A 16258-nucleotide genomic window follows, 5' to 3' on the forward strand; every position below is an offset into this window, starting at 1 on the left:
AGAATCTAAATTTGTCAGACAGCCTGGTAGGAGCACTGTCCCTCAGGATGGGACCCTGAGCCAAAACCAGGTCACACAGGCCTGGGCACACAGGCCGCTTTGTAGGGAAGGGAGAAAGGGATGAGGGGTTGAGGGAGAATTCCAGAAGCTGGGGTCCAGGCAGATGCAAACCCAGCCGTCAATGGCCAAGTGACAGAAGCTGGGGAGATGCAGGTGACAGGAGGCACGAAACATACACAGGGTCTCGATCAGAGGGTTGCTGAAAAAGCGCAGCGTGAAAAATCGACATTTCGGGCAAAACATACACAAACCCATCTTTCCCCAGACAGCCCCCAAAAACTCTGTCGAGAGCGCGCCCCAGCCAGCCGGAAATCTGAAACACCAGAAGTTTCAGGAGGACATTGGCAGAGCAATCAGAACGTCAGCACAGGTCAGACCTGCATGGGGTATCGAGTCTCAGGGCTTTGGTGGTAGCAGGTGGTCTGGGGAGAGGCGAGGGCGACCCGAGAGACAGCTGCCAGAGCCAGGCCGGGGTGGGGTGGTGCAGCACTGTCTCGGGACCGCACGATCGCTCAGGTTACTTGATGGGGAGCTCCTCCCAGCTCACTCTGCTGGCATGTCAGCTCGCTAACAAAACAGAGGGGAAGGATGGCGCACTTACTCAGGATGTTGAGAACAGAATCCTTGCGGAACATCACCAGGTTCCCCATCATGATGTGGCACACCAATTCCTGCAGCTGAAAGACAAACCAGAGCCATCACTCGGAGTTCCACAGCTCCAGGTCTCTCCCCAACCCCTCACACCAGGACATCGGGCACATCTCCTTGATCACACACAATTCCCAGCAGCCCAATATCCCTCCCCGGTAACTGGTTACCCTGCAGCAACAGAAGAGGCGGCTGATCAGCCCCTCAATACTGCCATGTCATCCACACTGAAACAGACAGTGTGTGTGTGTGTGTGTGTGTGCTGGAGAAACTCAGCAGGTCTGGCAGCATCTGCGGAGAGAGAAACAGAGTTAAAGGTTTCAAGGGCAGCATGACTCTGTGGTGCAGCATCGTCTGCCTTAACTAGATCCACGCACTGCTGATCTGTACCTCTCCTCGACCCGCCTGGCTTTCAACCAGAAACCTGGAGCTACTGAAGGTGGCCATTCAGCCCATCCGGCCTGCTCTGCTATACGGCAAGATTCCAGCTCTCACTCTCCTGCCTTTTCCCACAAATCTTCGGTTCCCTTTGTGATGAAAACTCAATCCTTGCCTCGACTATACTAACTGAGGCAGCCCTGATGACTCTCGCCCACGTATAAAGGTACGATCAAGATCACCCCCCCACCCCCCCACCACCATCGCCGCTCGGGTGAGCCGGGCTGAGATTTCGGGGGATGCAACTACAATCACTGCTTAGTCTATGGTGAGAAACGGAAACAATCCAACAGCGACAGCTCACCGCAATGATTCCAGCCACGCCAAAAAGCGGCATCCAAACTCTCCAAACCGCACGGAGGCCCCCAGCCTTACCAACCGAGTAATGAACACGTCAATCCCCCTGCTCAAGGTGGGGCCTTGATGGAGAGAGTGTGGACAAACCAGGATTGTCTACCTTGGAACGGAGGTGACCGAGGGCAGGGGCGAGCACGGCAGAGATGCATCACATTAGGAGAAATTCAGGCCGGAGAGAGGGGAAGAAACATTGGCTGCTCTGGAGGGAGGGAGCAAGAGCCTGATTTACAGTGAGGGGCAGCAGGTAGAGAGAGGAATCAAAATCCCCTACCCATAGTGCACAGGGATGTGCAGGTTAGGGTGGATTGGCCGTGGGAAATTGTCCCATCGTGTCCAGGGATGTGCAGGTTAGGGTGGATTGGTCATGGGAAATTGTCCCATAGTGCCCAGGGATGTGCAGGTTAGGGTGGATTGGCCATGGGAAATTGTCCCATAGTGTCCAGGGATGTGCAGGTTAGGGTGGATTGGCCATGGGAAATTGTCCCATAGTGTCCAGGGATGTACAGGTTAGGGTGGATTGGCCATGGGAAATTGTCCCATAGTGTCCAGGGATGTGCAGGTTAGGGTGGATTGGCCATGGGAAATTGTCCCATAGTGCCCAGGGATGTACAGGTTAGGGTGGATTGGTCATGGGAAATTGTCCCATAGTGCCCAGGGATGTGCAGGTTAGGGTGGATTGGCCATGGGAAATTGTCCCATAGTGTCCAGGGATGTGCAGGTTAGGGTGGGCTGGCCATGGGAAATTGTCCCATAGTGCCCCAGGGATGTGCAGGTTAGGGTGGATTGGCCGTGGGAAATTGTCCCATAGTGCCCAGGGATGTGCAGGTTAGGGTGGATTGGCCATGGGAAATTGTCCCATAGTGTCCAGGGATGTGCAGGTTAGGGTGGATTGGCCATGGGAAATTGTCCCATAGTGTCCAGGGATGTACAGGTTAGGGTGGATTGGTCATGGGAAATTGTCCCATAGTGCCCCAGGGATGTGCAGGTTAGGGTGGATTGGCCATGGGGAATTGTCCCATAGTGCCCCAGGGATGTGCAGGTTAGGGTGGATTGGCCATGGGAAATTGTCCCATAGTGCCCAGGGACGTGCAGGTTAGGGTGGATTGGCCGTGGGAAATTGTCCCATAGTGCCCAGGGATGTGCAGGTTAGGGTGGATTGGCCATGGGAAATACAGGCTGACAGGGATCGAGTCGGAATGGGTGGGCCTGGTTGGGTTGCTCCTCAGTGGGTCAGTGTGGACTTGCTGGGCAGTGTGTCACAGTGCGGGGATTCTATGATTGGGATTGTGTGTCTCGTAACTTCAAATGGCAGAGTCTAAACTAAGGGCAGAGACAATTTAATCACAACCCCACCACCACCCAATTCTACTCTACCAGATGGGACATGGGATATTCTCCAGAAAGACAATGGTCCACACATGAGCCCAGCTAAGACAATGTGCCCAGGCACCTATACCCAAGGATGGCACATAAATCATCACAACAGGAGACTGCAGAACCAACAAGGTGTTTCTGGCATTCAGTTATATCAAGCACCTGTGAAGCAACTTCACTTTTCGGTCTCTTACTGAAGCTGTTGACTTGCCAAAGGCACTGGTTCTATGCATTCCCAAAAGTTCAGACTATTCGGCAAAGTCGGGCCTGGCAGCTGCTCCTGGTTGACGCCAGCAGAGGCAGGAGACACCGGAGATGCTGGCCCCCTAATTCATCTGCACGCTAGCCACAGACGACTGAGCACCGGCGTGAACCGGACTAAGTCTCGCTCTGTCCCCCAGCAGCATGGTCCACCAAGGGAGCTCAGAGCAGACACTAGGTTAGGCCCAGCCAAGGGCTGAATGCACGAGACGCCACAGTGCAGCTCCACAGGCAAATGTAACCATAAACACAGAGCGAACGGAAACACTCGACAACTAAACCAAGGGAAACACACACTTCACCTTGGAGTCTACGCTCGAGTTTTTGAAGCATGTGCTGCAGGATACCTCTGGAAGAGGTGGGACTCTAACCTGGGTCCCAGGTAGGGACACAACCACTCTGCCATAAGACACCTGCCTTACGGCGAACAAACACAGGATAACAAAAATGGACGAGGTAGGATAAACTATCCCCGGTCGGTACCTTGCCCGTATCAGAGATAACGGACCCAGTGACACTCGTTAACGAGCTACATCGGGATTCCCAAAGAGTCGCAGAAACACACTGACACAACACTCAAAAACATCTGGCGACACCACGGGGTAGGAACAGGCATGGTGGGAAATGGGGTACGATCCAGGCAGGAGACTGCAATGCTGGGCCAGGCACACGTCCCAAGGGTGACCAGACCTGGGGTCAGCAGATGGGGAGAAAGTGAGGAACTGGATGCTGGAGAGTCACAGTCAAGAGCGTGGCGCTGGAAAAGCACAGCAGGTCAGTCAGCATCCGAGGAGCAGGAGAGTCAACGTTTCAGGCAGAAGCCTGTCGTCAGGGATGGAGATTTCAGTGGGGGCCAACTCAGAGGCAGGACAGGATTGGCCAATGTGATTGGGACGTTGGCTTGGGAGCAGAACTTCAGGGGCAACGAGGAGGAGGTTGGGAAGAGCTGCAGAGTGGGAATGGACAGAAGGTGACCGGCCGCTTGCAGAGCTGTAAGGGCCCAGCAGTGGGCCAGGTCCATGGGATGGGACTGGAAGGGCATAGGCACACAAACCACAGAAACACTGGGAGAGTGGGAGCACTGGTTCGGGGAAGGTGAGGAGGTCAGTGCAAATAATTGAGGAGCCCAGTGAAAAGGTTGACATGGTCATAACGGACCGTCTGTGGTGTATGAATAAGCATGGGTACCAGCAAGATACACGCAGCTTCTCCTGCTCATCAACACAACACGGCAGTGTGTGCCAATCTGCTCACAAGGAACACAGTCGTCATGGCAAATGGGAGGGATGGATGGTTCTGGAACAATCTGCAGGTGTTTCCAGGAAATTGGAGCAGTCTGTCACAGTGATAATACCTTCCCCCTGCCCTCACCGACGACCAAGCAGCTGATTACAAATCGCAATTTGTACAATGCTCCACTCGCATGTTTACTCAGCTCCGGCCCAGCGGTAAATGGATTTAACCCTCTCAGGGCATCAGCCATAAGAGGATCTAGGAAAGGCAGCAGCCAGAGATACTCAGAAACAGAACACAACACAGTCACAGCACTGACACAGCAACAGGACATCAGCAAAACCCCTCCCAGCTGAGGGACAGCATTCCAGAGTGCACTCACTCAGAGAGAAGGAGATGCAGAATCTGGGAAAACAGGGCACAATCACAAAAACAGGACGTCAAAATGTCAGACCACGACAGTTACGAACATTATACCAGGGAGAGCACAAACACACTTCAAAACACACAGCACGGGAACATGACTCATGATTAGAAAAGGATACAGGGACCTCGTATACAAGTCCGAGCACACACAACACAGGGAGAGTACTGGGGGGGACGGACAGGTCTGTCCCTGTATAACACTGGGGTACAGTACTGGTGGGGACAGGTCTGTCCCTGTATAACACTGGGGTACAGTACTGGTTGGGACAGGTCTGTCCCTGTATAACACTGGGGTACAGTACTGGGTGGGGACAGGTCTGTCCCTGTATAACACTGGGGTACAGTACTGGGTGGGGACAGGTCTGTCACTGTATAACACTGGGGTACAGTACTGGTGGGGACAGGTCTGTCCCTGTATAACACTGGGGTACAGTACTGGTGGGGACAGGTCTGTCCCTGTATAACACTGGGGTACAGTACTGGGTGGGGACAGGTCTGTCCCTGTATAACACTGGGGTACAGTACTGGGTGGGGACAGGTCTGTCCCTGTATAACACTGGGGTACAGTACTGGTGGGGACAGGTCTGTCCCTGTATAACACTGGGGTACAGTACTGGTGGGGACAGGTCTGTCCCTGTATAACACTGGGGTACAGTACTGGTGGGGACAGGTCTGTCCCTGTATAACACTGGGGTACAGTACTGGTGGGGACAGGTCTGTCCCTGTATAACACTGGGGTACAGTACTGGTGGGGACAGGTCTGTCCCTGTATAACACTGGGGTACAGTACTGGTGGGGACAGGTCTGTCCCTGTATAACACTGGGGTACAGTACTGGTGGGGACAGGTCTGTCACTGTATATCACTGGGGTACAGTACTGGGTGGGGACAGGTCTGTCCCTGTATAACACTGGGGTACAGTACTGGTGGGGACAGGTCTGTCCCTGTATAACACTGGGGTACAGTACTGGTGGGGACAGGTCTGTCCCTGTATAACACTGGGGTACAGTACTGGGTGGGGACAGGTCTGTCACTGTATAACACTGGGGTACAGTACTGGGTGGGGACAGGTCTGTCCCTGTATAACACTGGGGTACAGTACTGGGTGGGGACAGGTCTGTCCCTGTATAACACTGGGGGACAGTACTGGGTGGGGACAGGTCTGTCCCTGTATAACACTGGGGGACAGTACTGGGTGGGGACAGGTCTGTCCCTGTATAACACTGGGGGACAGTACTGGGTGGGGACAGGTCTGTCCCTGTATAACACTGGGGTACAGTACTGGTGGGGACAGGTCTGTCCCTGTATAACACTGGGATACAGTACTGGTGGGGACAGGTCCGTCCCTGTTTAACACTGGGGTACGGTACTGGGTGGGGACAGGTCAGTCCCTGTATAACACTGGGGTACAGTACTGGTGGGGACAGGTCTGTCACTGTATAACACTGGGGTAAAGTACTGGGTGGGGACAGGTCTGTCCCTGTATAACACTGGGGTACAGTACTGGGTGGGGACAGGTCTGTCCCTGTATAACACTGGGGGACAGTACGGGGTGGGGACAGGTCTGTCCCTGTATAACACTGGGGGACAGTACGGGGTGGGGACAGGTCTGTCCCTGTATAACACTGGGGGACAGTACTGGGTGGGGACAGGTCTGTCCCTGTATAACACTGGGGGACAGTACTGGGTGGGGACAGGTCTGTCCCTGTATAACACTGGGGGACAGTACTGGGTGGGGACAGGTCTGTCCCTGTATAACACTGGGGGACAGTACTGGTGGGGGACAGGTCTGTCACTGTATAACACTGGGGTACAGTACGGGGTGGGGACAGGTCTGTCCCTGTATAACACTGGGGTACAGTACTGGTGGGGACAGGTCTGTCCCTGTATAACACTGGGGTACAGTACGGGGTGGGGACAGGTCTGTCCCTGTATAACACTGGGGTACAGTACTGGGTGGGGACAGGTCTGTCACTGTATAACACTGGGGTACAGTACTGGGTGGGGACAGGTCTGTCCCTGTATAACACTGGGGTACAGTACTGGGTGGGGACAGGTCTGTCACTGTATAACACTGGGGTACAGTACAGGGTGGGGACAGGTCTGTCCCTGTATAACACTGGGGTACAGTACTGGTGGGGACAGGTCTGTCCCTGTATAACACTGGGGTACAGTACTGGTGGGGACAGGTCTGTCACTGTATAACACTGGGGTACAGTACTGGGTGGGGACAGGTCTGTCCCTGTATAACACTGGGGTACAGTACTGGGTGGGGACAGGTCTGTCACTGTATAACACTGGGGTACAGTACTGGGTGGGGACAGGCCTGTCACTGTATAACACTGGGGTACAGTACTGGTGGGGACAGGTCTGTCACTGTATAACACTGGGGTACAGTCCTGGTGGGGACAGGTCTGTCCCTGCATAACACTGGGGTACAGTACTGGTGGGGACAGGTCTGTCACTGTATAACACTGGGGTACAGTACTGGGTGGGGACAGGCCTGTCACTGTATAACACTGGGGTACAGTACTGGTGGGGGACAGGTCTGTCACTGTATAACACTGGGGTACAGTACGGGGTGGGGACAGGTCTGTCCCTGTATAACACTGGGGTACAGTACTGGGTGGGGACAGGTCTGTCCCTGTATCACACTGGGGTACAGTACTGGGTGGGGACAGGTCTGTCCCTGTATCACACTGGGGTACAGTACTGGGTGGGGACAGGTCTGTCCCTGTATAACACTGGGGTACAGTACTGGGTGGGGACAGGTCTGTCCCTGTATAACACTGGGGTACAGTACTGGGTGGGGACAGGTCTGTCCCTGTATAACACTGGGGTACAGTACTGGGTGGGGACAGGTCTGTCCCTGTATAACACTGGGGTACAGTACTGGTGGGGCGGGTCTGTCACTGTATAACACTGGGGTACGGTACTGGTGGGGGACAGGTCTGCCCCTGTATAACACTGGGGTACAGTACTGGGTGGGGACAGGTCTGTCCCTGTATAACACTGGGGTACAGTACTGGGTGGGGACAGGTCTGTCACTGTATAACACTGGGGTACAGTACTGGGTGGGGACAGGCCTGTCACTGTATAACACTGGGGTACAGTACTGGTGGGGACAGGTCTGTCCCTGTATAACACTGGGGTACAGTCCTGGTGGGGACAGGTCTGTCCCTGCATAACACTGGGGTACAGTACTGGTGGGGACAGGTCTGTCACTGTATAACACTGGGGTACAGTACTGGGTGGGGACAGGCCTGTCACTGTATAACACTGGGGTACAGTACTGGGTGGGGACAGGCCTGTCCCTGTATAACACTGGGGTACAGTACTGGGTGGGGACAGGTCTGTCCCTGTATAACACTGGGGTACAGTACTGGGTGGGGACAGGTCTGTCCCTGTATCACACTGGGGTACAGTACTGGGTGGGGACAGGTCTGTCCCTGTATCACACTGGGGTACAGTACTGGGTGGGGACAGGTCTGTCCCTGTATAACACTGGGGTACAGTACTGGGTGGGGACAGGTCTGTCCCTGTATAACACTGGGGTACAGTACTGGGTGGGGACAGGTCTGTCCCTGTATAACACTGGGGTACAGTACTGGGTGGGGACAGGTCTGTCCCTGTATCACACTGGGGTACAGTACTGGGTGGGGACAGGTCTGTCCCTGTATCACACTGGGGTACAGTACTGGTGGGGACAGGTCTGTCACTGTATAACACTGGGGTACAGTACTGGGTGGGGACAGGTCTGTCCCTGTATCACACTGGGGTACAGTACTGGGTGGGGACAGGTCTGTCCCTGTATCACACTGGGGTACAGTACTGGGTGGGGACAGGTCTGTCCCTGTATCACACTGGGGTACAGTACTGGGTGGGGACAGGTCTGTCCCTGTATAACACTGGGGTACAGTACTGGGTGGGGACAGGTCTGTCCCTGTATAACACTGGGGTACAGTACTGGGTGGGGACAGGTCTGTCCCTGTATAACACTGGGGTACAGTACTGGTGGGGCGGGTCTGTCACTGTATAACACTGGGGTACGGTACTGGTGGGGGACAGGTCTGTCCCTGTATAACACTGGGGTACAGTACTGGGTGGGGACAGGTCTGTCCCTGTATCACACTGGGGTACAGTACTGGGTGGGGACAGGTCTGTCCCTGTATCACACTGGGGTACAGTACTGGGTGGGGACAGGTCTGTCCCTGTATCACACTGGGGTACAGTACTGGTGGGGACAGGTCTGTCCCTGTATAACACTGGGGTACAGTACTGGGTGGGGACAGGTCTGTCCCTGTATCACACTGGGGTACAGTACTGGGTGGGGACCGGTCTGTCCCTGTATCACACTGGGGTACAGTACGGGATGGGGACAGGTCTGTCCCTGTATAACACTGGGGTACAGTACGGGGTGGGGACAGGTCTGTCCCTGTATAACACTGGGGTACAGTACTGGGTGGGGACAGGTCTGTCCCTGTATAACACTGGGGTACAGTACTGGGTGGGGACAGGTCTGTCCCTGTATAACACTGGGGTACAGTACTGGTGGGGCGGGTCTGTCACTGTATAACACTGGGGTACGGTACTGGTGGGGGACAGGTCTGTCCCTGTATAACACTGGGGTACAGTACTGGGTGGGGACAGGTCTGTCACTGTATAACACTGGGGTACAGTACTGGGTGGGGACAGGTCTGTCCCTGTATAACACTGGGGTACAGTACTGGGTGGGGACAGGTCTGTCCCTGTATAACACTGGGGTACAGTACTGGGTGGGGACAGGTCTGTCCCTGTATAACACTGGGGTACAGAACTGGGTGGGGACAGGTCTGTCACTGTATAACACTGGGGTACAGTACTGGTGGGGACAGGTCTGTCCCTGTATAACACTGGGGTACAGTACTGGTGGGGACAGGTCTGTCCCTGTATAACACTGGGGTACAGTACTGGTGGGGACAGGTCTGTCCCTGTATAACACTGGGGTACTGTACTGGTGGGGACAGGTCTGTCCCTGTATAACACTGGGGTACAGTACTGGGTGGGGACAGGGCTGTCACTGTATAACACTGGGGTACAGTACTGGGTGGGGACAGGGCTGTCACTGTATAACACTGGGGTACAGTACTGGTGGGGACAGGTCTGTCCCTGTATCACACTGGGGTACAGTACTGGGTGGGGACAGGTCTGTCCCTGTATAACACTGGGGTACAGTACTGGTGGGGACAGGGCTGTCACTGTATAACACTGGGGTACAGTACTGGGTGGGGACAGGGCTGTCACTGTATAACACTGGGGTACAGTACTGGGTGGGGACAGGCCTGTCCCTGTGTAACACTGGGGTACAGTACTGGGTGGGGACAGGGCTGTCACTGTATAACACTGGGGTACAGTACTGGGTGGGGACAGGTCTGTCCCTGTATAACACTGGGGTACAGTACTGGTGGGGACAGGTCTGTCCCTGTATAACACTGGGGTACAGTACTGGGTGGGGACAGGTCTGTCCCTGTATAACACTGGGGTACAGTACGGGGTGGGGACAGGTCTGTCCCTGTGTAACACTGGGGTACAGTACTGGGTGGGGACAGGGCTGTCACTGTATAACACTGGGGTACAGTACTGGGTGGGGACAGGTCTGTCCCTGTGTAACACTGGGGTACAGTACTGGGTGGGGACAGGTCTGTCCCTGTATAACACTGGGGTACAGTACTGGGTGGGGACAGGGCTGTCCCTGTGTAACACTGGGGTACAGTACTGGGTGGGGACAGGTCTGTCCCTGTATAACACTGGGGTACAGTACTGGGTGGGGACAGGTCTGTCCCTGTATAACACTGGGGTACAGTACTGGGTGGGGACAGGGCTGTCACTGTATAACACTGGGGTACAGTACTGGGTGGGGACAGGTCTGTCCCTGTATAACACTGGGGTACAGTACGGGGTGGGGACAGGTCTGTCACTGTATAACACTGGGGTACAGTACTGGGTGGGGACAGGTCTGTCACTGTATAACACTGGGGTACAGTACGGGGTGGGGACAGGTCTGTCCCTGTATAACACTGGGGTACAGTACTGGGTGGGGACAGGTCTGTCCCTGTGTAACCCTGGGGTAAATGCCACAGTAATGTACGTTGACAGCAGGTTTGGAAGATGGTGCCAGCTGGCGATCCGAATGCTGACCATGATTGGGGACGTCAGTGCCCTGTGATCTCATGCTTTGGACCCTGTTGGAGCTGCTTGTGCAGCAGCCGGTGTGTGGAATCTTGGAGCAGCTCCCCAGTACATTGGGACACAGACTGACCTGGGCTGAGTCAATGACAGCAACGATCATGTTGAGGAGTTCACTGCTGCGTAACGTCTCGTCGGGGAACTGCAACGTGAGAAAAGGAAACGTTACACACAGGCTGACCGCAACGTGAGCCCCATCGCACCCAGGACCCCCCTTCCGATCTATCATCGCTCTCCACAGCCTCTCAATGTGATAATGCAGCCAAGACTGGACAGGCTGGGGGCTTGGTCCCTTTCAAAGCGAACTGGCAGGGTTTGGGTGCAGTAAACGCAGAGAGTCTGCTTCCGTTTGGGTAGATCAGTATTGTTCTTCACCAATTCACCACAATCGCCATCACGTGGGGAAGAATGGGACCCTTTTTGGGGGGGGGGGGGGGGGCGGGGTTGAGAATGGGTGAGTTGTGCAGGGAGCTGCTGACTTGGTCGAGGTTTTACACACACACACACAGTCCAAGCCGGTTCTCGGGAGGTCAAGGTGCAGTTACCTCAGCAAACCCGGACTGTCGGATCGCGCAGTGGGGATCGCCACCTCACAATCGGTTTCAGATTGTGGATTCAATCTCCCTGATCTACATCCAACGGTGCTTTAACTGGACTGATCGCCTCGTTTAACCTTGGACCCACAGCACTCAGACACAGCCAGATCACACTGCATCAGTGACGCTACAGCATCAACAGTTCATCAAAGGGTCTGCCTGACCGTGCAGAGGGCAGAGGGGCACAAACGCCAGTTCTGAGTGCAATGAATAAACCCAGTCGCAGGATACAGAAGCTTCCCCACTCTCCAGTCAAATCGGAATGACTTGTTTCAGAGGGCACCCTCAAATGTCTGGTAGACACCACGCTGACCCTCCGACAGTGCCCGCTCCCTCAGCACCGACCCTCCGACAGTGCCCGCTCCCTCAGCACTGACCCTCCGACAGTGCCCGCTCCCTCAGCGCCGACCCTCCGACAGTGCCCGCTCCCTCAGCGCCGACCCTCCGACAGTGCCCGCTCCCTCAGCGCCGACCCTCCGACAGTGCCCGCTCCCTCAGCGCCGACCCTCCGACAGTGCCCGCTCCCTCAGCGCCGACCCTCCGACAGTGCGGCACTCCCTCAGCGCTGACCCTCCGACAGCACCCACTCCCTCAGCACTGACCCCCCGACAGCGCCCGCTCCCTCAGCGCCGACCCTCCGACAGTGCCCGCTCCCTCAGCGCTGACCCTCCGACAGTGCCCACTCCCTCAGCACCGACCCGACAGTGCGGCACTCCCTCAGCACTGACCCTCAGGGCCCACTCCCTCAGCGCTGACCCTCCAACAGTGCGGCACTCCCTCAGCACCGACCCTCCGACAGTGCCCACTCCCTCAGCACTGACCCGACAGTGCCCACTCCCTCAGCACCGACCCGACAGTGCCCGCTCCCTCAGCGCCGACCCTCCGACAGTGCCCGCTCCCTCAGTACCGACCCGACAGTGCCCGCTCCCTCAGCACCGACCCTCCGACAGTGCCCACTCCCTCAGCACCGACCCTTCGACAGTGCCCACTCCCTCAGCGCTGACCCTCCGACAGTGCCCACTCCCTCAGCACCAACCCGACAGTGCCCGCTCCCTCAGCGCTGCCCCTCCACCCGTCGCCCCACACCCAGAAGCCCTTACCGAGGTGTAGATGGTTGGGGTCAGGTAGCAGAGCAGCCGAATGTCATCCTCCTGACAGGCTTTCATATCCATCATGAGACAAGTGTGCAGATCGCCCAGCTGGGTGGCCTGGGCAAAGGACTCATACAGCCTCATCTTCCCCGATGCTGCTTTACTGAAAGAAACAGGCAGAGCAATAAGGAGACTGGACCCTGCTTCCTAACGCAGCAACAGTGAGCAGAGGAGACCACCTTGAACAGAGTTTCCTGCCCCCCTGGGTCTCTCTGGACCTTCCTCCATCAGGGAGACCCCTCCAGCTGAGAAGGACTCCTACCTGGCTCGCAGATAGTACAGGAGGTGATAACCGATCTTGGGCTGCTTCTGGTACAACTCCGATAACAGCTCCAGCAACAGCGAGAAGCTGCTGTTGTCCTCCTGCATCTGGCACAGGTTCCTGGGTAAGGACATCAAGAACGACCATGAGTGTCACACTGGGCCAACAAGCATCCCTGACTCCTGGGACCTCTCCCCTCCTGGAAGGATATGGCCACACTACCCCCACTGAAAACATCTCCTCGGAGCCCCCCACACACACACACACACACGAGGAGATGGGTCAGCTCCAACCCTTTGGCCCGACCCGTCCATGCTGACCAGATATCCCAACCCAATCCAGTCCCACCTGCCAGCACCCGGCCCATATCCCTCCAAACCCTTCCTATTCATATATCCATCCACATGTTGTCATTGTACCAGCCTCCACCACATCCTCTGGCAGCTCATTCCATACACGTACCACCCTCTGGGTGAAAAGGTTGCCCCTTAGCTTCCTTTTAAATCTTTCCCCTCTCACCTTAAACCTATGCCCCTCTAGTTCCCCCACTCCAGGGAAAAGACTTGGTCTATTTACCCTACCCACATGATTTTATAAGCCTCTGAGATTAGCCCGCAGCGCTCCACAGGAAACAGGCCCCAGCCCGTTCAGCCTCTCCCTGGAGCTGATCGCCTCTAATGTAAGCTTACCTGAAGGTAACATAAAGGGGTTTGCCCACCGACTCTTCCAGAGATCTGAAACACATTCAGTTCACACATCACACATCAAACAACGACTCACTGCAACACAGGAAACCATCTCAACTAGTTCACAGAAGCAGAAATCAGACCCAATGTCAATGTGGAGCCAAACAAAACAATACTGGGGACATCAGCTGGGCCAAGGGGCTCAGATGGCAGGAACACCTTCAGGGAGAAAGGGTCTGATTTACAGAGGGAATTGAAGAGCCGAGCGCCCTCTGGAAGGGGGTCCTCAGGTGCTGGTACCTGTCGGAGCGCAGAGAGCCTCAGAGTTGTATATCAGACACAGACAGGATTTCACAGGAGGAGCGGCTTCAATAGGAGCTGCTCCAAGTTCAGACATTTGTAACAGAGACCAGAGTTTAACATAGACAGGGCAGAACATGGGCACGACACGGCACTGGATAGTTAACAGTTGGGTCCGCTGTCTAACCCTGCAAAGGAACAGCTTTCTCATCCAACAGGTGCCCGAGCGCCGCACTGTCGGAGGGTCAGTGCTGAGGGAGTGCCGCACTGTCGGAGGGTCAGTGCTGAGGGAGTGGGCCCTGTCGGAGGGTCAGTGCTGAGGGAGCGCCGCACTGTTGGAGGGTCAGTGCTGAGGGAGTGGGCACTGTCGGAGGGTCAGCGCCGAGGGAGTGCTGTACTGTCGGAGGGTCAGCGCTGAGGGAGTGGGCGCTGTCGGAGGGTCAGTGCTGAGGGAGTGGGCGCTGTCGGAGGGTCAGTGCTGAGGGAGTGCCGCACTGTCGGAGGGTCAGTGCTGAGGGAGTGCCGCACTGTCGGAGGGTCAGTGCTGAGGGAGGGGGCACTGTCGGAGGGTCAGCGCTGAGGGAGTGCCGCACTGTCGGAGGGTCAGTGCTGAGGGGAGTGGGCACTGTCGGAGGGTCAGTGCTGAGGGAGTGCCGCACTGTCGGAGGGTCAGTGCTGAGGGAGTGCCGCACTGTCGGAGGGTCAGTGCTGAGGGAGTGCCGCACTGTCGGAGGGTCAGTGCTGAGGGAGTGCCGCACTGTCGGAGGGTCAGTGCTGAGGGAGTGCCGCACTGTCGGAGGGTCAGTGCTGAGGGAGTGCCGCACTGTCGGAGGGTCAGTGCTGAGGGAGTGCCGCACTGTCGGAGGGTCAGTGCTGAGGGAGTGCCGCACTGTCGGAGGGTCAGTGCTGAGGGAGTGCCGCACTGTCGGAGGGTCAGTGCTGAGGGAGTGCCGCACTGTCGGAGGGCCGCACTGTCGGAGGGTCAGTGCTGAGGGAGTGCCGCACTGTCGGAGGGTCAGTGCTGAGGGAGTGCCGCACTGTCGGAGGGTCAGTGCTGAGGGAGCGCCGCACTGTCGAAGGGTCAGAGTTTATTTTCCATCCTCGGTTATCAAAGCTTGTGCTTCGAAACGCTGAGGCTGAATAACAGCTTCCCAACAGGCTGTAATTTGTAAAAGTGGAACGGTTTACCATGAGGTTGTGATGTTGACAGCGAGAGGCTCCCACAGCTGGCTCTTTGTGGCGCTGTGTGGAATGCTCTGTCCCAGAGGGCAGTGGAGGCCCAGTCTCTGGATTCATTTAAGAAGGAGTTGGATAGAGCTCTCAAGGATAGTGGAATCAAGGGTTATGGAGATAAGGCAGGAACAGGATACTGATTAAGGATGATCAGCCATGATCATATTGAATGGTGGTGCAGGCTCGAAGGGCTGAATGGCCTACTCCTGCACCTATTGTCTATGCTTGTATCAGATCTGGAGCAATTCAGATTGGTTGCCCTCATGGTTCCCCAGTGTCCCCGTTTCTATCCAGCCACTCGGTAAGAGGCTCCATTCGACCACAAATACATTCACTCAAGTTGGCACTTACTCCTCCGTGATCTCCTCTGGCAGTACCTCACCCCTGAAGTGTCCCTTAAACAGCTCGACCAGGCAGGACGCCAGGGTCACCGTCAGCTCTGTATCAAAATCATCCTTCTCAGAGAGGGGAGGACGGGAAAAGGACCGGGGGGGGTGGAAGGAGAGGGAGAGGGACAGAGAGAGACAGAGGGGGGTGGGGGGGGGGTGGCGGAGAAGGTGGGGGGAAGAGAGAGAGAGGAGAGAGAGAGAGGAGGGAGAGAGAGGAGGGAGAGAGAGGAGGAGAGAGAGGAGGGAGAGAGAGGAGGGAGAGAGAGGAGGGAGAGAGAGGAGGGAGAGAGAGGAGGGAGAGAGAGGAGGGAGAGAGAGGAGGGAGAGAGAGGAGGGAGAGAGAGGAGGGGAGAGAGAGGAGGGAGTGAGAGGAGGGAGTGAGAGGAGGGAGTGAGAGGAGGGAGTGAGAGGAGGGAGTGAGAGGAGGGAGTGAGAGGAGGGAGTGAGAGGAGGGAGTGAGAGGAGGGAGTGAGAGGAGGGAGTGAGAGGAGGGAGTGAGAGGAGGGAGTGAGAGGAGAGAGTGAGAGGAGAGAGTGAGAGGAGAGAGTGAGAGGAGAGAGTGAGAGGAGAGAGTGAGAGGAGAGAGTGAGAGGAGAGAGTGAGAGGAGAGAGTGAGAGGA

General features: G+C 56.2%; 1 protein-coding gene across 1 annotated transcript; it reads right to left on the reverse strand.

Annotated features, from left to right (window-relative positions):
- Window positions 1–402: 402 nt before the first annotated feature.
- On the reverse strand, window positions 403–15704 carry ints3 (integrator complex subunit 3). The gene is made up of 6 exons (XM_072548800.1): window positions 15601–15704; window positions 13720–13764; window positions 13031–13150; window positions 12718–12871; window positions 11095–11163; window positions 403–737 (listed from the first exon to the last, which is right to left on the reverse strand). The coding sequence occupies exons 3-6, from the start codon at window positions 13135–13137 to the stop codon at window positions 573–575; spliced, it is 495 nt and encodes a 164-aa protein (XP_072404901.1). The 5' UTR covers window positions 13138–13150; window positions 13720–13764; window positions 15601–15704; the 3' UTR covers window positions 403–572.
- Window positions 15705–16258: the final 554 nt, after the last annotated feature.

This window comes from Chiloscyllium punctatum, chromosome 28, assembly GCF_047496795.1.
Source record: "Chiloscyllium punctatum isolate Juve2018m chromosome 28, sChiPun1.3, whole genome shotgun sequence".
Classification (NCBI taxonomy): Eukaryota; Metazoa; Chordata; class Chondrichthyes; order Orectolobiformes; family Hemiscylliidae; genus Chiloscyllium; species Chiloscyllium punctatum.

Bases quoted from the DNA above. Each gene is read 5' to 3' on its own strand.
- ints3 (XM_072548800.1), bottom strand. From the start codon at position 13,137: ATGCAGGAGGACAACAGCAGCTTCTCGCTGTTGCTGGAGCTGTTATCG. The intron at 12,872-13,030 runs GTAGGAGTCCTT...TGTTTCTTTCAG, and splicing joins CTGTACTATCTGCGAGCCAG to TAAAGCAGCATCGGGGAAGA. The intron at 738-11,094 runs GTCAGTCTGTGT...TTTGTCTTTCAG, and splicing joins CTGTCATTGACTCAGCCCAG to CTGCAGGAATTGGTGTGCCA.